Source organism: Danio rerio, chromosome 19 (genome assembly GCF_052040795.2).
Source record: "Danio rerio strain M-AB ecotype USA chromosome 19, GRCz13ab, whole genome shotgun sequence".
NCBI lineage: Eukaryota > Metazoa > Chordata > Actinopteri > Cypriniformes > Danionidae > Danio > Danio rerio.
Window position 1 is genome coordinate 9,404,451 of NC_141039.2, and position 25,974 is coordinate 9,430,424.

The window sequence follows — 25,974 nt, forward strand, 5'->3', positions numbered from 1 at the left end:
GTGTTTTTTGTGAATTCAGACCACAAGTCCACATATATGGACATCATTTTTCTCTATAAGTACATCATATCAAAAGGTGATTCTTGAGATACTTGAGATGAGATTTTTTATTCTAATTAGGTTCCAATAAGCTCAAATAGAAAAGAGAAATAAAATAAAAAAAATGCATGTAAAAAAGCATCTAGGGCCTTAAGGGGTTAAAGTAATTTCACTTAAAAATTTTCAGCCAGGTTTTAGTCAACTTGCAATATTGTCAAAAACATAGAACACATCTTCCTGTGCCTGTAAAGCCGTAAACAAACACCTGCAATCGGTTTATGAGATCAGCCAGATAGTCGTGTACCGATCGAGTCATAAAATATGATCTTCGGCTGTGTGATCGGAGCGTCCCTAATATTTTGTCCTTTATTTTTGCCAAAAAATATTAAGCTGCATTTTCATTTAAAATTTAAGCTCCATCAAATATTTCAAAAGTAATTAAACAAATGCAAATGTTAACATTGTACTATGGTCAATTTAGTTCATCCAAATCCCCTATAGAGCACCCAAAACTGAAACACCCAGGGGAAACCCATGCGAACACTGGGAAAGCATGCAAACTCCACACAGAAATGCTAACTGGCCTAGCTGGGACTTGAACCAGAAACCTTCTTGTTGTAAGGCAACAGTGCTAACCATTAAGCCAACATCCATGCCTAATATTTGAATTTGATTTTTTTCCTCCAATGTATCAGACAACTACCATTTAAATAGAAAAGCATGTAATCTTTGTAATAATAATAATATTCTTTCTGTTTTTTGTCTTTTAGTTTGAGGAGGGAGGGCTACACTGTACAGGTCAGTGTGAATGACTACCTGGACATCTACTGTCCGCACTACAACCAGAGCCAGCGGGGGTCGCTAGAGCGTGGCGTGGCAGAGCAGTATGTTCTCTACATGGTCAGCTACAGAGGCTACCGCACCTGCGACCCACAGATGGGCTTCAAGCGCTGGGAGTGCAACCGGCCACACGCCCCCCACGCACCCATTAAATTCTCTGAGAAATTCCAACGTTACAGCGCCTTCTCACTAGGCTATGAGTTCAACGTGGGACATGAGTACTATTATATATGTGAGTATTCAGTTCTTGTGTAAGATTTCAACTAAAAGAAGATATGCTTGTTGTTTGATCAAACTACTTATTTAAAATGAGCTGAAACAACACAATTCTTAAGTATTTTTGGGACAACTTAATTGTTTTATGTTCAATCTACTTCAATTTGTGAAAACTGATACGTTATTTATTCAAGTGATCCCAACACAAATCAGTTTTGAGGAACTGTTACACACTGTACTTATACATACATTTTTGTTCACTGTTACACACTGAAAAATGAAACCGCACATAAAAACGCACAGACTTCCTTTAGCCTATTAATTAATATTTTCGTTATGGATTTGCTTTTTAAACAGCGTGGCTCAATACGCCAAAACAACTCTTGCGCCAAGCTGAAACTAGCAAACAACAATTGCGTCGCGCCTTGCGCCACAATGAGCCGGGTGTATGATAGGGCCCAATGTCTTCATGTTGTCCCAACAGAAATTGATTAAGTTACCTTAATTGTATTTTTTATTTATGAATTTAAGTGGATTGAACATATAACAATTATGTTGCCCCCCAAAAACATCAAGGATTGTGTTGATTCAGCTCATTTTAAATAGGATAGTTTAAACAGCAAAAATCAAATTTTAAGTGCATTATCAGGTGGTTTTATTAACAAAGCATTACAGTGCGTTTACATTAGACACGGATGAAGCGTCAAGTGCGAGTGATTAAGTTGTTAAGTCAATGCAAAGACGTGAATAGACAAGGTTTGCGTGAATGAGGCGGTGCGTATGACAAGATTCACACAAATGAAGCTGTACTAAATAATCGTTTTGCACGTTTGACAAAAGCCCCACCCATGACGCGAATCTGCGTGAATTTCACGTGCTAATGAAGTGAATTTGATGCACGAGTGAGCCTCAAAAATGTGTGCACCCTAGTCTATAATGATTTTATTGATTAAAAAATAATGACGTATTATTAATTGTTTAAACTCTTTTACACATGTACACTATATAGAAATCAATTAGATTAAACTCAATTTAACTTAAAATATTTAAGTAAATGTCCACCCAGATTCCGTGTGGGTCTAATTATGACTAATAATTCAGGAGGGCTAATAATTCTGACTTCAACTGTTTATAGAAATATTATTAAAAAAAAATATATATATATATATATGTGTATATATATATATATATATATATATATATATATATATATATATATATATATATATATATATATATATATATATATATATATATATATATATATATATATATATAATATATACATTCTCTCAAGTTTTAAATCATTCAATTTCTTGAATAGCTTGGAATACTGTTAGGGTTTTCCTTATTTAACCCAACCTTGGGTTAATACATTTACTCATTCATTCATTTTCTATCGGCTTAGTCTCTATTTCAGAGGTTGCCACAGCAGAATGAACTTCCAACTATTCCAGCATATGTGTAACGCAGCAGATACACTTTTGACGATTTAGTTTATTCAGTTCCCCTATACCGCATGTTTTTAGAGCAAGTCACCTGGAGGAAACCCACACGAACACAGAAAGAACATGCAAACTTCACACAGACTCAAACCAGCGACCTTCTTGCTGTGAGGCGCCAATGCTAACCACTGAGCCACCGTGCCACCTTGGGTTAATACAAGCAACATTTTTTAGACTATAACTTAATGAGATGAAGTCACATTTCGGTGTTTGAAGCACATCCAGAAAATAATAAACATAATGTTTTAGTCTTAGCTTTTATAATCAGTGTTGCCTTAATAACTAAAAAAAAAAAAAATAATAATAATAATATATATATATATATATATATATATATATATATATATATATATATATATATATATATATATATATATGTAATTTCGTCTTGGTAATTGCATCCCACTTTTTATGTACTGTCCAAAATATTAGCAAAACAACATGTGGACGAAAGGTAGCATCACAGAAAACCTTTCACACTTATCCTTCAGTCCACAAAAACAAGCTTACAATACAAGTATCTGGGGCAAAACTCAGCACAATTACAAGTGGATTTCAGCTCAAACAAACTCAGGTGCGAGTGGAAATGATTCTCAGTGGTTATTGACAGCATGCCACAGATGGCGTCCACAGAGCTTAACTTGCATTTAACATAATAATCCTTTAAAGTGTGCTTTTGCCAGGGTGCAGTAGGCATACTTTATCTAAACTCCTCTGACAGAAAAGGTTATTACGCAGGGAAAGGCATTCTGGCGAGCAGATGGAGGTTTAGTTGCTTTGTTCAAGGGGACATTGTTAGCAGAAGTGCCTTGGCAGGATCCTCCCTTTCATGATGTGGCGATTGTACCGCTGAGCCAATCAGGGCTCTTCCTGTCCTCAGGTTTTTTTGAATTGGTAATAAAGGAAGATAGAACTTTCGCCATTATGTGCAGGGTGACAGATAACTCACAGAGATGCGCTTAACAAAAGCAAAACTTGTGTGGAAAACAATTTGCAACCCCAGCGATCTATAAGACGGCGAGTTATTTCAAAAACGCCACAATGTTTCATTCATTTTTACCAAATCACAACTGAGAATAAAAGAAAGCTCTTAAGGACGGACTCAAATGCATCTCTCCCAGCAGTACATTTGCTCTCAAAAGCGCCTTGTTGGTGAAATGGTGACAGCTCCGCCATCCAAAGGGGCTTGTTATCGGGGGTGCGAATGTTACGCCAGGCCGCCGATCATCAGTCTTCCTGGCATTTGGGTCAATCACTACCAATTAAAGCGCACCCGCTTTGATTAAAAACTTTTTGAATGCAGAATAGAAAGCGAGTGTTAATAGAGCATCGCTAATGGCGATTTTTCGGATGCATGTCTCACCTAATGCTAATAGTCGTCTTCATTAGTGCGGTCCGCAGGCAGGTTATTAGCGATAGTATGACAGTCATTGCTATTGAAAAATGCTATCACGCTCCAACATTTCTATGATAGCGTGGCCCATATGTTTATCAACCTGAAAACAAGAAACGCTATCTTTAAGCTTGGAGGGAGTTCGTTTGGGGGCAATTCATCAATCGCTGATGGTATCTGCGGCTTGTGGAAATGGATAATTTAATAAACGCACCGTATCTGTTTTGATCAATGCTATTCATTTTAGTGTTCGGTTTATCTCAGCTTTACCTTAAAGGAGCAGTACACTGTAAAAAAAAAAAAAGGCTGGGTTCCACACAATTCCTTCATGTTGTCCCAACACAAATCTATTAAGTTAACTTAATTGTTTTTGCTAATTTAAGTGGAATGAGCATAAAACATTTAAGTTGTGCTTTAAAAAAAAACTCAAGAATTGTGATGGTCCAGCTCATTTTAAATAAATAGTCTGAACAAACAGCAAATTCAATTCAATTCAATTTAATTCAGCTTTATTTGTATAGCGCTTTTACAATGTAGATTGTGTCAAAGCAGCTTCAAATAAATGGTCATAGTAACTGGATCAGGGTAGTTTTTAGTGTTTAAGTTCAGTTCAGTTTAGCTCAGTTCAGTGTGGTTTGAAGTCATTATTGAGAGTCCAAACACTGAAGAGCAAATTCATTGATGAGTAGCTTTTCAAATCCTGAACCATGCAAGCCAGTGGCGACAGCGGAGAGGGAAAAAAAACTTCACCAATAGGAGAGTGAAGGAAAAAAACCTTGAGAAAACCAGACTCAGTTCGGCACGACCATTTTAATTTCTCCGCTGGCCAAAAGTCTTGTGCAGAGCTGCAGTCTCAGCAGTGGAGGCTGGATGCTGGCCTCAACGAAGACTCGTCTGTCCCTGGAGCATCACTGGAATCGGTCTCATGCTCTCCATTCCCCCATGACCAACTGCGCAGCAGCAGCTCAGGATACGGCCTGGTCCCGGAAATGGACACCTTGGGATCATCTCGTTGCTGGTCTTGGGTCCAATCAGTGACTCCGCATGATCTGAGGACCTCGGGATGAGTAGTCCCAGGTGGAAATAGAGAATAAAGAGAATAATTAGCGATGTCAAATGTAGCGTTTGCATTGGTCTTTTAAAATAAAGAGTTCAATATAGTTTGTAGGTGCGCTTTAAAGGACAAAGAAAGTTCAAAGTCATTTGCTTATGAAAGACTTAAAGGTACAAAAGAAAAAGCAACCTGCTTATCTTAAAAGGATAATTCACCCAAAAAAATACGATTCTGTCATCATTTACCCACACTTGTTCAAAACCTATTTGAGTTTCTTTCTTTTGTTGAACACACAAGAAGATATTTTGTAAAATGCTGGGACTTTTTGTTTGATGCATGCGTAATTCATTCTTTAAATATCAGTGGGTAGTTTGTTAATTTACAGCAAGAAGGTTGCGGGTTCATTTGGCATTTCTGTGTGGAGTTTGCATGTTCTCCCCATGTTCGCATGGGGTTCCTCCAGGTGCTCCGGTTTCCCCCACAAGTCCAAAGAGGGGGGGATAGGTGAATTGGGTAGGCTAATTTTCATTAGTGTATGTGTGTGAATGAGTGTGTGTGGATGTTTCCCAGTGATGGGTTGCGACTGGAAAAGCATCCGCTGCGTAAAACATTTGCTGGATAAGTTGGCTGTTCATTCCTTTGTGGCGATCTCAGATTAATTAAGTGACTGAGCCGAAAAGAAAATGAATGAATGAATATTGCTTTAAAATAGCACACAACCATTCTATACCACGGATATCATAATGGATACTATGGTACTTACTGTAGTATGCTGTATTTTGTGCACTATTCATTATTTATGTGTTCTGTTCAATTTTTCTCCGACAGCCAACATACCACCTATTTTAGTTTTTTATCATTATTTACAGAAGATACCCGCTGGAATAGGACATGAGTAATGACACCAAAATGGAACATATACAGAATAGAATAGGTTGACTAGCACTAATTATTTACTTTCTATGGTGGCACAGTGGTTAGCACAATCGCCTCACAGCAAGAAGGTCACTGGTTTGAGCCCTGGCTGGGTCAGTTGGCATTTCTGTGTGGAGTTTGCATGTTCTCCCCTAGTTCGCATGGGTTTCCTCCGGGTGCTCCGGTTTCCCCCACAGTCCAAAGACATGCTGTATAGGTAAATTAAATAAACTAAATGGGCTGTAGTATATGTGTGTGAATGAGAGTGTATGGGTGTTTCCCAGTGTTGGGTTGCAGCTGGAAGGGTATCTGCTTCGTAAAACATATGCTGGATAAGTTGGCGGTTCATTCCACAGTGGCGACTCTGGATTAGTAACGCTGAAAAGAAATTGAATGAATGAATGAATTACTTTCTATACCTATTGTGCACTTCTTACTAAAACTGTGCAGAAAGTATTATTGTATCCTCCACTCAAATGGGATTGACTTGATCATGTTTTTGATTTACAAATGTTAATATATTTACAGATTAGGTCACATGACAGGAAAGCAATATTGTATTTTTAAAGAGAAAATTCTACAGACTGAACTCTGATAATACATCATTTTGAAGTGTTTATTAAGTCTAAACTGGGTTTTAAACATCTTGACAGCACTTCAGCTGAACAGTCTTTCTCAGACACCACCGCCTTCTGTTTAGATTTAATAAAAACCTCAAAAGGATGATGTCTAGAGTACAGACTTCTTTTTTTTTCTTTTTTTGCAGTAGGCGCTACATTCCTGACAGCTATAAAAGCTAGGAAAGTGGGAGAGTGCCGTGATTGCAGTTTCAGAATACTAATATTTACATGTTCATTATCATTCCTTGTTTACTTAATGGATATACTATACTGCATACTGTCCATTTTGTAGTGAGCGTGTATTTAATACATTCTGAACCTGAAGTGCCTGTCATCGTCCAGGAGGTGGCAGTAGGTTAATGCTTGTGCTGTCGTGTGTTGTTTCAGCTACACCGATCCATCATCACGGACACAGCTGTTTAAGACTGCGGGTGTATGTCTGCTGTTCTACAGGTGAGGATTATCACACGCGCGCACACACACACACACACGTGTACACCACAGGAGAAGGTCATGAGAATGATGGTTTTGATGTGTGTTTGTGTGTGAGCAAACTATTTTCAGGACTTAATGCTTGAACACGTTCTGTGGCCTGTTTGATCAGAGCCATGTGTGGAGAGATCCTCTCATCCCTAGCTCTCTCTTTCACTTTGCTGTATTTATATCTATCAGTGATATTTCTCACGTACATGTGTGTTCATATATTTGTTTGATATGGCTTTGCATTTGTTTATGCTGTATTTAATTATATCAACTACAAAAAATGAGAATGAGTGATTTGTGTAAAGAAGGGAGACAGCTAGCATGTGAATTCACATGTAAAATGTAAATTTATTTATTAAGCCAATACATTTAACACATTTTGCAAAAAAAAAAAAAAAAAGGTCTTTTGTGCATTTATTAGAATAAAAAGATTATTCCAATAAGATCTTGTGCTACACACACACACACACACACACACACACACAAATACCTTTTTGGGAGTAATAAGTTACTGTAAAGGCTTGCAAAATACAAGGCAGTGAACATTTTGTGATAAAAAGGTGCACATTTAATGAGAAGACAATATTTTAATGAATTATGTAAATGAATGAACATAATTTTCTAATGCAGTAATCATTTTAATAGTATTCACACCAGTATTTATTGGCTCAAAGGTAAAAATCATGTCTTGACCAGTGTTAATTGAATATTCAACCCAGGCTCATTCTGAAAACATACTCCCGTGAACGTTTCTGATGACCGTGAAATACATTCTCAAAGGTATGTATTTTTGCAGTTTTTGTTTGCGAGAGGCCGCTGTGTGCTTTTTTTTTCCACATCTTGAGTGTCTCTCGCGAATGCTGTTCGCACCGCGCTGTACTCACATAAACCCACCAGAGGCCACTGTCAACCGACTGAATGATTGAATGGGTGACTGGCCAATCGACCGATCCACCCTCCTCATTCCCTAAACCCAACCAATTTTACAGATTGACCCGCCCACTCGCTTACTTCCCTAAACCCAATCTACAGTTTACAAAAGCCGTCCAGAAAAAGAAAAGCCCTCGTCTGATTTTTACCACTTTTTCAGATTTTACCACATTCTCACCCTGTTATTCACTCGTTCATTTTATTTTTTTGATTCTGTTTTTGTCTTACCTGATTTCTGGAACCGCTCTTTCCAGACTCGATCCCAGTCGTCTAGCTAACTGGACAAACTAGTTGCGGTGGGAAAGCTCTCCAAACAGAGGTAAGCGGTAAGCGTCAAAAAGAATGGCGTCATACCGCCCCATAGCGTTCACCATACATACCTCTAGCTACATAATTCGCAGCCTCTGGTGGATTTATGCGATAAAAGTAGGCGCAAATGGCACTCACGAGAGAAATTTGAAATCTAAAAAAAGTGTACACAGCGGCCTCTGGTGGATTTACATGAGAAAAGCAGGCTTGAATGGCACTCACGAAAGAAATTTGCAATCAGAAAAAGTGTACACAGCGGCCTCTGGCGGATTTGCGAAAACAAAAACTGCAAAAAAATGTATCTTCAGGCATATTTTGCGATGTCCAGAAATGTATGTTTGTATCCATGATGAGCCTGAGTTGATAAATTATCAAAATCTAAAAATTTTTATAGAAAAAAAAAATCTAATTTTGAAAAGAGTAATAAAAAAATCAAATTAACTAAAAGTACCATTACTTGCCTTAAAGTGTACTGCAGGTAGAGTAAAAGTATATGTTGTTATGATTACTCAAAGTATGAGTAAATAGTAGCTAAAGAACTCAAGAGTAGTGAGTAATACGCTGTAAAAAGCTGATAGATTTACATGTAATTTGTTAATGTGTTCAAAGGTAACATTCTGTAGTGCATTCAGTTATTGCTCAGCAGGCACACAACATTAATAAGACGTTAATATTAGGGTAAATTTAGGTTTGACATCAGGTAAACTAAATTCAATGTCTAACCAGTGTCTAAGGACAATGTTATTTTGATGTCCAATAGCGATGTCAAACAACATTGATATTTGGTTGATTTTAGGTTGTGTTGAAAAGCGACCAAAATCCAGTGTTGTGCCAACATCTTAAACCAACGTCATATTGACATCAAATACTGACATTTATTTGTCAGGTATGGCAACCGATGTCCAATATCTGATAGACGTCATAGTGGTAACATCCACACAACATCAAGCTGTAACATCATCAGACGTTGATATTTGGTTGATTTTAGGTTGGACGTTAGAAGTCAGCCATCTTTAAGTATACATCTTTAAAACTACTCAGTAAAGTACAGTTCCTGAGAAAAACTACTCAATTACAGTGATTTGAGTATTTGTAATATGTTAGTGTGCACCACTGTTAAAGATTACTGCTAGTTTGCTGTTTAAGAGCTTACTGTTTACTGTTTACCGTTCATGCACAAGCTGAGGCATCTATTAAAATACATACTACGAGTATAATTTGACTTTTAATTCTAATTTTAAACAACTTTTTATCTAATTTAAAAGTTAAACGTGCGTTTTGATGACTTATGGTGTCGACAAGGTATTCTGTAGACTAGATCTGCTGGTTTCAGGTCACCTGCTGAATTTTTTCCGGTAAAGGTGATGTAGTTACGCATGTTCCATGGCCATACTACAGTAACTACAATGAATCATGCATAATTACTTGTAACTGACCCTAAACCTAACCCACATTCTAACCCCAACCATATTGTAAGTACATGCAATTAATTCATATTACTGAGTAATATGCTAAATGAAGAGTTTATACTGTAACTAGGTCACCTTAAAATTAATAGCATTATTATTATTTAATTTTTTATTTTTCATTATTATTATTATTATTATTATTATTATTATTATTAGTAGTAGTAGTAGTAGTAGTAGTAGTAGTATTAATAAAGATTAGATTAGTGCAAACTATTTTCCAGAGACCCTTCCTAAACAGCACACACACACATATGCACACACACACACACACACACGCACATTTTGTTTTTGATGTCCTTCAGGGGGGATCAAGTGTTAATTAGTGAGGGTTAAACTCCCCCTGTAATTCTCACTCTGGTCTTAACTGATCTGGCACTTGACATGCTGTGATATTTGCTAAAGCAGGATCAAGGCAGAGACCAGAGAGAGCATAAAAGTAGAAAGAGAATTTATTTGCAATGCCACATGAATGCCCATTACCAGGATAAAGATCGGTTGATTGTGTTGTTCATTATGGACATGAGCTGATATCAACACTTTCCTCTTCCATCAGCGCTTTTATGCGATTGACCCTTAAATGAACTGTATGAGTATTGTATAAGAGACTGTACATGATTCAGTGGCCATAAATTTACACACAATGCCTTTCACAGTTCATTTATTATTTGATTAATATTGAAAGAAGATGAAAATACATTCGCATATTATATTAATATCGTTTTGATGAATATGTAAGTATGTGCTGTGCGCTTTGCTCTTGATAACAAAATAAAGATATGATAAAACGACAGCAGTGAGAAAAGAGCAGTTAATAATACTCCTGTTTACTAGCATCATGTCGACAGGTGAGGTAATTATTTGGGATGCTCTGATCAGGATGTTTGCAGCCGATACCGAGTACAGATTCCTTGTCTTGGTGATCAGCCAATAGCGAATACCGAGTCTAATGCTTCAAGCTTATAATTATAAAGCTTATAATTATATATAGTAATATAAGAAAAATTACAATCAATACAATTTGGAAAAATTGCAAATGATGAAAGAATAATTCAACATGTCTCAATCAAGAAAAAAATGAAGCGCATATTTAATGCATAAGAAATAAAAAAACAATCAAGTCATTAAATGTTATTATCGACCGATAACGATCTTCGGCCAATCGATCGAAGCATCCCTAGTAACAATAATCTTTTGATATTTTGATTTTTAAAACTATTTAAAATACTGTATAGAGCTGGCTTAAAGGGGTAGGTTTTTAGCCCAAAATTACAATTCTCTCATCATTTACCTTAAACCTTTTTAAGCTTCTTCTATTAAAGACTGTTTTTTTCAGCTGGTTCTTTCTTGGATTTTTATTTTTATTAAAATTACAGGTTCTAAGTTCTGTTTGTGAAAAGCAATGTTTTTACAGTAATATTTTTGCATAAATGGAAAGCAAATGACATTTGTCCCCTCCCTTTTTTGCTGATTCGAAAAATGGTCCGATCCATGACTCAAAACCGCAGAGTGATCTGAACTGCAGATTTGTGATCCGTTACACCACTAGTGTTGGGGAAAGTTACTTTTTAAGTCACATGTTACAATATTGAGTTACTCTCTCAAAAAAGTAACTAGCTGCATTACTTGGTTGCTTTTTATGGTAAGTAATGTGTTATGTTACTTTTTAATTACTTTTTATTACCTGTCTGAGATTTGATCTCTTTCAGAACTTGTTTTTTTTTTCTTTCTTTTTTTTTCTTTCTTTCTTTCTTTCTTTCTTTCTTTCTTTCTTTCTTTCTTTCTTTCTTTCTTTCTTTCTTTCTTTCTTTCTTTCTTTCTTTCTTTCTTTCTTTCTTTCTTTCTTTCTTTTTAATAAAGGAGTTCTGCAATTAAAAGCACACTGTATAACCTACACCTTCATTAACCTGTAAAAACACATCAAAAAATAATACTTTAGCATTATGTTATCTGAGAACTTCTTACCACAGAACTATACATGTTGTACTGTATTTGGAAATTATTGAAAGTTTAAAGCAATGTCTTTGCTACTGTTGTAATATTTGTCAAGTAAAATCACTGTCCATTGAAACAATGCCTTTTTGTTCAAAATAATAAACACATTCTCTAATTGACTGCATGATTCATTTTAATTCAGCTTTTTTAAGCTAATAATTTAAACTAAAAAATAACTTGCTTTACATTTTTTTAAAGTAACTCAAATATTATTACTTATTTTTTAAAATTAACTCTGACTTTGCTCATTACTTAGAAAAGTAATAATATTACGTAACTCGCATTACTCGTAATGCATTACACCCAACACAGGTTACAGATTTTCAGCTTTGTGTTTTGGAATCACTCAAAGTGAGTAAATAGTGAGTAAATGTTCAATTTTGGATGGACCTTTTAATCCCTTTTCATTGCATGACGCATTGAAATAAAAACACAAAACAGTTCTCTTTTTCTTTTATCTTGATCTTTGTGTAAGCACATGTTTCGTGTGGCATAGACCGTCACATGCTTTTTTATTTATTATACTGTAAGTCCTTCACATAAAAATCAGCCTACAGGCTTTCACGGACAAGCTCAGAAGTGATGGAAGGCCTCATTTTTCAAGTTACATTACAAGCACTTCACACATTGTCTATATAAATGCATGACATGTTTTTAAATCAGCTCCTTTAATGCCTGAACAGTTTTGCAACCACTGCATGCACTGAGATCATGTGTTTTCTTGTGTTCAGTCTCGAATTCAGATGACGACTCGAGTCCACCTGACTACACTGTCAGACCCAAACTGCATGACATCGGTGAGTGCGTACACACACACACACACACGCACATATACATGTGAATCCTGAACACAATGCAATTTTTGTTTAGCTGCTCTCAGAAATATTACTATTTCCTATTATCTGAAATTCCTCCTAAAAGCCCGGATGATTCGTTAACGTCCGGTGATTAACCAATAACAAGCAAATGGAAGCATTTATTGATTCTCTCTTGCCCTCACTCAAAGAACATTTTTATTCTGAGAAATCTGGCAGTAGGAATGAGAAAATCATTATGAGTGCCTGGAATCTGAAAAGATTTCTGATGTTTGACACCACTTTAGAGACCCAGTAGACTTATATATATAATATTATATATATTTTTATTTTTTTATTTTTGTTTTGTTTATTATTTATTTATTTGTTGTTTGTTTGTCTGTATTTGATATGCTAGTATATGCTACAAAATTGTAATATGCTTAATTTCAGTTGTTACTTTTTAGGGTGGGTTACTGAAAAATAAATATTAATGAGAAAAATTACAATAATTATAATAAAATAATAATAATAATAAATACACAAGTAAATAGATATTAATGATAAAAGAGCACTGTAAACATGATATGACATGGCAACAAATATTTGTGTGTTACAGTAACATGTTTCAATTAGTTTATCAGGTTTCAACAATTTTTAGTTACACCTGATTTTATTGTACAATTCACGCTCTTAACAAACCATTTTAGCTCAATGAACTACTAATTAGCTGCTTATTAATAGTAAATAAAGTAATTGTGGGGTTTGGTTGTTGGGTAGGATTAAAGATGTAAAAAAAGATCATACAAGTGCTAATGAACAGCTAATAACTTAACAGATATTAAGCAGACAGTCTACTAATACTCAAATGGACCATAAAATTAAAGTGTTACCAATATCTTAATACAAGGCAGACAATAAACCAGTAGTGGTGTAGATTTTTACCTAAACTGAAGTGTTACCCAAAGTTTAACTTTATGTTTCTAGTCAGTTAAATTGATGTAAGTTGCAATAACTAGAAAAGTTAAGTTGATTCGACTAAAAAATGTAGATTTTTTTTAATGCGTAAAAATGTTTTGATAGATCTGTTGTGATATTTCATGTATTTGTAAATAGTATCATAATTTACAGCTATACATATATATAAAATAAGGAAAATGAGGAGCTACTTTCTTCCGCCATTCATTTACATTCTATAGCGTAATGTCTAAAAGTATGACAAAACAGGCGATTTTGATCACATTTTAAGATTATAAGGCTGAATGGCATGAAATGCCATCAGTCTACAGATATTTTCCATTATTTATCTGTTGCAATCGGGAGCTAACAATAATTAACCACGGAAAAGCCAAAGCAAAGCAAACACTAGCAGATTACTATGGTATAAATACAGCACTACAAAATACAAAAGAGAGAGATCGACTTACAGTATCACTTAACTGTTCTGTAATGATTTGATCAGCTGTAGTTTGAAATACGAAAAGAAACTTAGGACTTAATATGCTGTCTCTGTTGCCATCTTGTGTTGCCATCTTGTGGCATCTTGCAACCGTCTTTGGTCAGCTCAGTATGACAGGCTGATGGCTGCTGATCTCAGAATATATAAATATGTGAAATCGACACTGTCCTTATAAATAAACTGCAAAGTAGCACTCTAAACAACTACATACTTCCCTAAAAAATCCTCAGATTTACATTATGTTGTCCAACAGCTGCAATATTTGTCAAACTGTAGTGAGTCTATTGATCTGCTATCACTATGTGGGCGGAGTAATACACAAGAGTAAAGAGGCTGTATTTGCAGAACATTGCATGGCTATTATGTATATATGTATATGTTTTAAATGAGAAATCATTTATGTTCATCAGGATTTCCTGTTATTTATATGTTTGTTTGTTTATTGCAGTGGTCAGCAATTGACCAACAACAACAAAAAAATAAATGCATTTATTGATTCTCACACCAAAAAGTGTTTATATTCTGAGAAATCTGCCTTTAAACGTGTGAAGCGCATTACGAATACATCTGAAATGTATGTCCAGCAAAATACCCAGAAACTCAAGTTCACATCAGGATCACAGAAAGCATCATGGGGACACACTGCAGGATGCAAAGCTTGGCTCAACGCCCCCGTGCCCTTGCTAAAACACATAATGCAACAAATAGCTGGCACTTTACACCGCCGCAGGCATCTAAAAGCACTCTAGCAGTAGGACATCTGTGTGTGTGTGTGCGTCCGTGTGTGTGTGTGATTGCACCATTAAACTGATTCTTATATTCATTTATGACACACATACAGCACACGGCATGAACCAAATGTTCCCCTCTGTTTTCATCCAGAACCTTCTACTTCTAAAGCTGTCAACATCTCGTTAGCGTTTCCAAACCATATCTTATAAAAACACATTGCTGACAGGTCAACCACCCCATTATGTGGAGAAGAAAAAAAACCTTGTGTGCAGCAGTCTTGGGAAATAAGGCTAAGTTTTACTTTGTTTCTGTCAACGGCTCCATAATGTCATCATTTGTGCTGACGCTGCATTCAGACATTCATTCTGCTTCAGTCTCAGCAACGAACGGGTTCCAGTCAGGGATTATTCTCCTCACTGAAACAGATATGATGAGATATAGTTACAGATGTCCAAAAAATAGCAAGGCATAGTCACTTTTCTGAAAAGATTACCAAAGTTTAACACAGCTTTAGAGATCTTGGAGATTTAATAGACTGGGTGTTCACTGCGAAAGGAGAATGGTAATTACAGTGAGGCAAAGTTTATACCAGACTCTTTTGACTCTTCTAAAGCTTACATATACCATAACATGTTTGCTGTAGGGATGCTCATTTCGGTTAATTTTGCTAACCGACAATCGTCACTCATTAATCGGTTATTAACGGTTAACTGGTCAGATTACTATTAATTTTATATTAAACAAATTGACATGTCTATTTTGTGTCTGACACATTAAATATTGCATTTTAAAATACTGATTTATTTTTATATGCTAGCATATAAATAACAGAACAATACAACAGAGCATTTTCACGCACCTGCAGTGTTTAGCACAGAAGAACAGAATAAACTAAATAAAATGAATAAAAAAAAAATAGGACTGCCCTAAATTATTTACACTTAAATAATAAGTTTTTATAACAAAATGAAAATAATGACTGATTCTTTTTAATAACCGGCATAGGCTGTTTTTTCCAATCATATGTTTTTTCTTCCGTCAAATTAAAATAGCTGACTTCCTCAAATCGCTCGCTCCATGGAAAATATGCCTTTATTTAATATGCCTTTATTTAATGCGTCTTCAATTAAAGCGAAACGGCTAAAAACTCCAGCAAGATAGAGTGATTATATGCAGTCATATACCTTTATCTATAAATAAAGTATAAGAATTTGTCATCATCTTAACTGAAAGCTTCTGCATGTTTGCTGGCCTCACGCATCGCGCACCTGTCAGTCAGTCAGTCAGTCAGCACGTAACGCCAAGGGATTAAACGGATAGAAACAGCACAGCACTATACGGTTACAGAAAAGTTTGCGCTGTTATAATCCACTTACCTTTAAATACATTTTGGTACGATTATAATCCGCTATTTAAAACAACAACAATGACTGAATGTTTTGAATGGGTAATGTAGCCGTGGAGGGATGCATTTTAGTCCCCGCCAAGGAAGAATGAATGTAGCGGAAACCATGCTCTTTAAAAGTTCTCTCTAGTTGTCTTGACAACAAAACGTGCTGCTCTGGGATGAGCCGCGTGCAAAAGATCCCCCTCTTAACGCAAAGGCGCATTTAGTCGGCCCCTTATGCAGCCAAACTAAAAATATATAAAATAATATTTTTAATCGTTTAACTGATAGCATTAATCGGTTACAAACGCACCCTTTCGGTTAACGGTTAATCGATTATTTTGAGCATCCCTAATTTGCTGATATTTGAGAAACATGCTAAGTGAACATCTTGTTTATCTGAAAAACAATGCTGGAGTCATATAATCTGCTATGAAAATGTGCGTTACCTGTCTGAACGCCTGTCTTTTTTTTTTTGGTCTCTTTAACCGGCTCATTGTCAGTTTAGCCATTTATATTTCAGCAACACGGGTTGCCATGGTGAAAAACAACGTATTTCATTAATCCAGTCAGGAAGACTCTCAAAGTGTGTGTCCTTAACTGAAATGCGACCTCTGGTGGACAGTAGCTGACTCCGAAATGAGAGGCAGATTCAGAGTTCCACATTTGAGTTTAACATTTGGTGTGCAGGTTATTTTGTTAACCTATAATTCTTAACAACACGCTTCACAAAGACATATGCAGTGATAAACAATTTGGCTGTTTGCACTAGACGAAACACAACCGAAATTTAAATTCAGCCATTCAGAAGCACAGAATAGTGCACTTACTGCACTCCAACAAAATGGTAACATTTATAATCTAATTAATACATATTAAACGACTTTAACACTATTAAACGCAGATGCTGAATCACTGATATATGTTGTCTTCCAATGAGTCACAGTTCTAAAGTTCCATATCAAGTTGTTTATTTTATTGTCAAGATCTGAGGTGAACTGTCTGCTGCTGCTTGCGGTAGTATGGCAATAAATGTCATGTAAAATGACATTCACACTCACACAGCACATGAGGTGTACCTGAGGTGATCATTGCCAGTTTTCTGTTGTTCAGCTGCGGGAAATAGAAGCTGTTTCTAAAATATAATTTTTTATACATTTATAAATTATAAAATATAAATATATTGTGTGCTTTTGATTATATTTAGAATACGGTTTAAATCAGCTTAAATCAGCATTTAGGCTCAACAGGCACATTGCTGTTGGTGTCGTCAATCTGGCAACCTGCCCTTGTGTGTGTATTAAACCAGCTGTGCAAAACCTAGTTCAACCACTGGGTGTCAAACTTTCATACAGCACTTTTCAATTATTTGAAAAAAAATGGCAACACTTTATAATAACTACACACTATGAGTCATTTATTTAGCATTAGCAAATAGTTCATTCATTATCTGTTATGCTGTGTTCAAACCAGATGCGGATTGTAAATAGAAACGTGAACATTTGAGTTTACCTGCTTCATTCGCGCGTCAAAATGGCTAAGATGGATTTTATTGAGAAAATAACTTTGTTTATGTGCTTTATGAAGGCTGAAAAAAAGTGTTGATTCATTCGGAGCCATGTCTGAGTGCACTACATCCTTTCAGAGGTGCACCCTGCTCTGTGAGCTTATAAACTCCTCCAGAAACTATACTTGATTGATAGAACCATTCAGCGGTGCTTCTGAATGAGCCGAGCCCAGTTTAATAAACTGTTATTGGTGTGTGCTGGAGGATTTTCCCCCTGGACATGTCAAAATCACGCCCTCACAAGAGCAAGCTCCTGATTGGTTAACGTGGCACAAATGTCCGCTAAAGTTCAGATTTTCAAACTTGAGCAATGTCAAATGTGCAAAACGCTCAATTCGCACCGAGCCATTCGCGCAATTTGTGTCATTCACGCTGCGCCATTCGCACATATCGCACTGCAGAATGTCTATTCGCGCCTTTGCATTGACTTAACATGTAAATCACTGGTGCTTGACGCTTCATCCGCATCTGATATGAACACATCATTAAGCATTAACTCTAGATTAATAGACATTGGTAAGCAGTTTTTAAATACAGCTACAAGTGCTTTATTCTTGTCTAATTCTTGTTAGGCATTTTCATACTTTTCATAAATACTATTACTAAATTAAGTATTGCATTATTTACAAACCAGTTATTTAAGAATAGCTGGTGTTTTTTTAAGATAATTAAGAACAATCAACAGCATAGTTGAGTACAACCCATTATGAAAATTATTATTTTTATCCATTTCTGAGTAAATATATTCAGTGTATTTTTGGTGCATTTAAACTAAACAGATTTATTAAACAGATATATTTCTTAAAATAATATTTTAGTCACCAAGCTTATTTAGAAATTATATAGATAATACAATTAAATTCAAGCTAAATACTGCAAAAAAGTTACAACCTACAAAATTTCAACTTTTTAAAAATATTTTGATCTCCTGATTTTTCCTTTTTTTAATTTGTATTTAATATTTTTCTATAACATAAATTTGGGTCTTCTTTTTTATACTGTTATCATTAGTTATTTTGTCAGATAAGCTCCAGATTTGACTTTAGTACTGACTAATATAATGTATCTGCACAAATATAATATTTTAGAGCTTCCTATTAATAATATGAATTTAAAAGAGAGATTTGTGAGGGGTGTTTACTTATATATGCTGAGCACTGTATTTATAATAATTTGTTTCATTCATTTTTTTTCCAATTCTCTTAAATGTCTCAAAAGTCATTTTTTATTGTTTATTTTTTTAAATATTTCACACAGCTTGGATCTTTTTTTTATATATCTTTTTATTTTTTATACAGAACATTTCTCTCTTTACTCTTACACACTAAACAATACCGGTACAGTGTTAAATCGTCACATGATGTCTGGGTCCTCAGGCAAAACCAGCAAGGATGTATTGTAAGGCTAAATTTTGTTTGACAGCCGTGTTTTATCCAGGCCAAACAAAAGATGGCGATACAGGAGCACATCCTACTTTGTCACACACAGAACAACAGAAGTAGATTTTTAACAATAACAGATTCTAGACATTTTCCTGATGTGTTGACATCCGTGTATCTACAGAGCCGTGTCTCTATCCATTCACGTCTGCCATCACAGCAGCATATTTAACCTATAGCTGTCCGAGTGTCCTTTATCAACATACAGAATGCTTCAGCTGATAAGAAATGTCAGAAATTCTTTGTTTATTTCTGTCAGACCTCTTTCCCGCAGTCTTCCCTCTACAATCATATCTCCTGCTTTAATAGATAAGATTTCTCTCTCACTATCTCTCATTTTCTCTGCAGCCTTTTCTCTCTCTTTTCTAAGTGATTATTTTCATCATCAATAACTCTTGTACAATGTTATATCGGGCTTTGGGGCCAGTAATAATACCGAAAATGAATGGATGAGTTTTATCTTCCTTATATTTGGTGAAGGCTGTGGGGAAGCCGTTGCATTTGCCGTAGGTAACGATGTTACTCAAAGAGAAATCATTATTTCCCCTGCTCCCATATGCCATTCGCTGAGACCGAGTAGGTGAGAATTTACCATCTATGTCAATTTCTAACTTCAGCGTCTAACTTTTTTCCCCTTTGGTTAATAAGATTAAACAAATAGTTTCTCATGCTTGTCAGTTGGGCGATGACTTTGAAGAAAATGTAGCATCCGTAAAACTAGAATCTGAAGCAACATGCATTCATTCACTTTCTTTTCGGCTTTTTCCCTTTATTAATCTGGGGTCGCCACAGCGGAATGAACCGACAACTTATCCAGCATATGTTTTATGCAGCGGATGCCCTTCCAGCTGCAACCCATTGCTGGGAAACATCCATACACACTCATTCACACATATAAACTACTGTACGGGCAATTTAGCTTACCCAATTCACCTATGCCACTTGTTTTTGGACTGTTTTCGGGGCACCCCGAGGAAACCCACACGAACATGAGGAGAACATACACAAAAATGCCAACTCACTCAGCCGGGGCTCAACCAGTAACCTTCTTGCTGTGAGGCGATTGTGCTACCCACTGCATCACCTTGCTGCCGTCTGAAGCAACATGTACTGTAAAATAAGTTATCATGAACTGCTCAGCTCACAGTCAATGTCTTTGCAGTATTGGCCTGCGTTTTTTGATAAGTTTGGGAAAAAAAAATCATATCAATGTTGATTTTTTTTTCAAGATTTTTTGATGAAGGGAAAGTACAAATCAGGAGCCTTTATTTGAAACATAATTTTTGTAACATAAAAATATCTTTGCTGTAGGGATTTATGTTTTGCTTATATGGTGGCTGCATAGTATTACAGGAAACAAAAACTATTTAAAAATATATATGAAAGTATATAGATGCATTATACAAAATTTATATTGCCTTCATTTTTATTTTGTTGAATCAAATGAACTTTTCTAGCCATCTCAACTTACATCAATCAAACTGACTAAAGCCCAATCCCAATTCTATTTTTGTACACCTACCCCTTCCTCTTCCCCTTGACCCTTGAAACAGAGTCTGAAGGGGAAGGGCTTCAAAATTTACCTCTAAGAAATTAAACACTACTACAACACCTGCACAAGTCCTTGCAATCTCTTGCCTTATATGAGATTGTTGACGGAGATAGCTGCAGTTATTCCAGTTGCGGTATTTATCTACCGGAAATCACTGAAGGCAACGATTTCATGTTATCATAGCGATATAATGTGACAATAAGGTTGTAACTGTACTATGTATTTACACAGTGGCCATATTTATCTATGTAAACACACAAAAACAACACTAACATTATAGCAGACACTGTAATAGGTCATTCCTAGCCACTAGACTTTTCTGACAGGTTATTCGAGTTTCAATGGGACAGGAGTTATTATTATTATGGATTGTAGATAGTTTTTATTTTTAATTTATTTTTTTTATTTTAGCGTTTTTTTAAGCATAATAATAAAACAAGAACGTGGTTATGAACATATTGAAACATGCTTGTTTGTTGTAAAATATCATAATAATGACAAAATACTAATTTGTGCATCTCCTGACTTCCGTGTTCAGCCATGCTATAGTTGTAGCTAATGTATTCTGGGAAATTTACTTACCCATTGGTTTCAAGTGTGGTTCTGTAAAATCTCAGTTTCAGGGGCTGTCTAGCCCTTCCTCTTAGCACTACACCTTCAAGCTAAAGAGAATTAGGACACCCCTACCCTTACCCTTCCAAAACGAGGAAAATTATCAAGTTAAACTTTGAATAACTTTTAAAAAAAATTGAATTAAAACCTAAATAACTTATTAAAATAATAAAAAATCTTAAAGTATTGGTTGTCTTGATGTTTTGTATTTGTTTACAGTGTGAACACTAATTCTTTCTTTCTTTCTTTCTTTCTTTCTCTCTTTCTTTCTTTCTTTGCTTTTTTTCTTCCTCTTGTCTCAGACGAGTTTAACCCTGAGATCCCCAAACTGGAGAAGAGTGTAAGCGGCAGCAGTCCGTCCGGAGACCGACTGTTAATCACTGTGGCGACGCTCCTCCTCGCTGCTCTCCTCGTGTCCTAGCAATCATCTTTCTGTCCTATCTGAGCAAACCCGAGCGCTCCGAAAAACAAAACAAAACATCGCCTTTCCTTCAACCTGTGCGGAGGGATTACCCAATCAGAATCCATTCACCCCTAGTCGAGCCCTGAACACGGGAGCTAAACGTAGATCTACCGCACCCAAATAGTGGCCTTTGTCTCCACAATTTTGGACCTTAGGAATAAGGAGCGTCGATTTCAGAATTTGCCTTTGTGGTGGAACGTCCACTCTTCTCAAACATACTCGAACATTTCAACAGAGGAAAAAACCAATGTGGTTAGACAGTGAGGTCTCTCTACCTCGAGCTGCACCGTTCTCATCTCTAATGAACCAGACTGAGGCATTTTGAGATTGACGTGCGCTCCAATGGAGATGACGAACATCACAGTGGTCCGTTGGATTTCAGCTGAGAGACTCAAGGAGCTCTGGAGACCTTTGATCCTGTCTTAACTTTCTGTCACAATCCATACCTTTGTGACTGCAATATGTGTTGGTAATTGACAGCGCTGCAGCGGAGATCAATAAAACTCATTCGCCAGTCACTAAGTTCAGGTGTCAGGCTTATGAATCGATGGCAAAAAGGCTCAGCAGCAGTTTCTGCTAGTTGCCAGGCTGGAGTGGGGAAAAAAACATCTAAACTGTAAAAAAAATCCGTAATTTTACGTTTTTTTTTCAGGCACCTGGGGTGAAATAAAATAACGGCCGTTAAATTACAGAAATTTAGAATAGAATAACGGACGTTAAATTACAGTAATTTACTGTTGAATAACAGATGTTAAAATACAGAAATTTACTGTAGAATAATGGACGTTAAATTACAGAAATTTACTGTAGAATAACGGATGTTAAATTACAGAAATTTACTGTAGAATAATGGACGTTAAATTACAGAAACTTACTGTAGAATAACGGATGTTAAATTACAGAAATTTACTGTAGAATAACAGACTTTAAATTACAGAAATATACTGTAGAATAACAGATGTTAAATTACAGAAATTGACAGTAAAATAACGGACATTAGATTACAGAACTGTAGAATAACGGATGTTATATTACAGAAATTTTCTGTAGAATAACAGACTTTAAATTACAGAAATTGACGGCAAAATAACAGACTTTAGATTACAAAACTGTAGAATAACGGACGTTAAATTACAGTTATTTACTGTAGAATAGCAGATGTTAAATTCCAGAAATTTATGGTAGAAAAATGGACTTTAAATTACACAAATTTACTGTAGAATAACAGAGGTTATATAACAGACATTTACTTAAAATTTCTGGTAAATTTCTGCAATTTAACGTCTTTTATTTTATGGTAAATTTCTGTCATTTAATTTCCATTATTTTATGTTTTTTTTCCAGCAGCCCAGCTGTCAAAAAAGAAAAAGTAAAGTACTGACTGTTAAATTACAGAAATTTATCAAAGAATAACAAACATTAAATTACAGAAATTTACTGTAGAATAATGAACGTTAAATTACAGAATTTTACTGTAAAATCACAGACGTTAAATTACAGAAATTTACTGTAGAATAACAAACATTAAATTACAGAAATTTACTAAAGAATAATGAACGTTAAATTACAGAAATTTACTGTAAAATCACAGACGTTAAATTACAGAAATTTACTGTAGAATAACAAACATTAAATTACAGAAATTTACTGTAGAATAATGGACGTTAAATTACAGAAATTTACTGTAAAATCACAGACGTTAAATTACATAAATTTACTGCAGAATAACAAACATTAAATTACAGAAATTTACTGTAGAATAATTAACGTTAAATTACAGAAATTTACTGTTAAATAAGAGACGTTAAATTACAGAAATTTACTGTAGAATAATGAATGTTAAATTACAGAAATTTACTGTAGAATAATGAAAGGTATATTACAGAAATTTACTGTAGAATAACAGACGTTACATTACAGAAATTTACTGTATAAAAACAGACGTTACATTACAGAAATTTACTGTAGAATAATGAACTTTTTATTACAGAAATTTACTGTAAAATATCAGACATTACATTACAGAAATTTACTGTAGAATAATGAAAGTTATATTACAGAAATTTACTGTAGAATAACAGACGTTACATTACAGAAATTTACTGTAGGATAATGAACTTTTTATTACAGAAATTTACTGTAGAATAACAGATGTTAAATTACAGAAATTTACTGTAGAATAATGAAAGTTATATTACAGAAATTTACTGTAGAATAACAGACGTTACATTACAGAAATTTACTGTATAATAACAGACGTTACATTACAGAAATTTACTGTATAATAACAGACGTTACATTACAGAAAAAAAAATAAAATTATTTTATTTTCTGGTTAATTACTGCAATTTAATGTAAATTATTTTACGGTAAATTTCTGTAAATTAACTACCATTGTTTTACGTAACGTAAATTTACGGATTTTTTTACTATGTAGTTTCTTTGTTCTTTTGCTGAACTTAGAAACTAGAGGCACGTTATAGGTCAGAGACCATCACTTTTGTACATTGTGCGACCTGAGATGTTTGATCATCATAGCAGCGCACGACTGAACGAGCTGTAGATGGATAGATACTTTAATTTCTTATAGTATGTACTGTACCGTGTCATCTCGAAGAGGCGCTGGATTGGCCGGTGCCACCGATTAGCATTTTTTGTAAGAGCGCTCGACTTGTAAACTGCAGTTCGCTGTTTTATATCGAAGACTTTGCGATGCAGACTTAGTTTTTACCGTACGATACATATTTAACTGCTCTTTGAGTATGTTACTTTATATACTTAATTTATTGAGTTATTTATTGATCATTTGATCCTTTTTTTGAAACTTTGTGAGTTTTGTCTGCTTTCTTGAGGGATCTTCCCTTGTCTTTGCTAATGCCAAATTATAATTTTGTTTCTGTTCGTTTCATGTTCTTTGTTTATGTGCCAGCAAATTGAATCACATTTCATAGTTACAAAATCTCATTCATTGCTCTCGGTTGAGTAGGTCTCATTATTATAGGACAGTGTGAGATTGTTGTAGTTCGTATTGGTGGGCGGGGCTGGGGGGATTCATGGGGGAGGGGCTTTTGAGTGGGCATAGCTTCAGTGCAGTAAGGGAATGAGTTTTAATGAATAAAAGCATTCCTCCGATCGCCGCAGACAATGTCAAGAGTGAATGTCAATGTAAACGTGTCTGCGTATGTGTCTTATGAGTGTGCACTTTACTGGGAACGGAACGGGAGTGTGCGCGTTTTCATATGCATTTAGATACACATTTGTAGGTTTTAAATACTCAAAGCTTGCGTGAGAGTTTCGGCTGGTGAGAACGGAGCGGGCGAGAACGAAGGCATTTATCATTGTTGGAAACAACAGTACCAATCGTGTTTACCTTAGAACGATTACAAAACATGTAAACGAATCATGAATGACAATTACCAGATTGAAACTTAATAAACCATTCTTATTTTAACAGTCTACTTGTTATTTTTTACTGATTTCTAGACCATTTCTGAATCATCATCTGCATGGCATTAATGTAAATGAGTTTGGGTTTGCGCTTGCGTTTTGAGAACAAACATGTTTATGAGTTTTTGTTTCCAGGCCTGTTTGTGACCACTCGTTTAGTCATGGTACACTGCTTGTAAATCCACTTTTACTATTTAAGAGATATTTAGATTGCCTCTGGTTTGCGGTGTGTAATGAACATGCTGAGATATTAATGTGACTACCATAAAATATAATTATACAAAATTGTAAATGCTAATAATGTCAATATAAAATGTGTTATCGTTCCTATTATTATTATTATTATTATTATTATTAGTATTAGTATTATTATTATCATTATTAATATTATCATTATTATTATTGTTATTATTATTATCATCATCATTAATATTATCATAATCATCATCATTATTATTATTATTATTATTATTATCATTATTAATATTATCGTTATTATTATCATTATTATTATTATTATTATTAATATTATTATTATTATTATTATTATTATCATTATTAATATTGTCATAATTATTATTATCATTATTATTATTATTATTATTATTATTATTATTATTATTATTATTATTATTATGACGCTTCTTCTTCTTGTGTTGGATTTAAATGGCAGCCCATATAGCCATATGCAGGATGTAGTTGTATAATTTGCACAATGAAAGAGGGCAGTCTCAATATTAACCAGAGCAAACATAAA

At 34.9% G+C, this 25,974-nt stretch overlaps 1 protein-coding gene across 6 annotated transcripts in view; it reads left to right on the forward strand.

Moving 5' to 3' along the window:
• The window catches only part of efna3a (ephrin-A3a), a 195,945-nt gene extending 170,722 nt beyond the window's left edge, over positions 1-25,223 (forward strand). For 2 of the 6 annotated variants that reach the window (XR_015516472.1, XR_015516474.1), the window contains 5 exons: positions 810-1,111; positions 6,970-7,035; positions 12,497-12,562; positions 21,610-23,538; positions 23,677-25,223. Coding sequence is in view for 2 of the 6 variants with exons in the window: in XM_087295402.1 (XP_087151528.1) it covers positions 810-1,111; positions 6,970-7,035; positions 12,497-12,562; positions 21,610-21,728 (553 nt within the window). In the remaining 4 variants the exon portion in view is untranslated. Of the gene's footprint in view, positions 1-809; positions 1,112-6,969; positions 7,036-12,496; positions 12,563-21,609 lie in introns of all 6 variants that reach the window. The other 4 variants (XR_015516473.1, XR_015516475.1, XM_087295402.1 and 1 more) reach the window with 2 other exon arrangements.
• Positions 25,224-25,974: the final 751 nt, after the last annotated feature.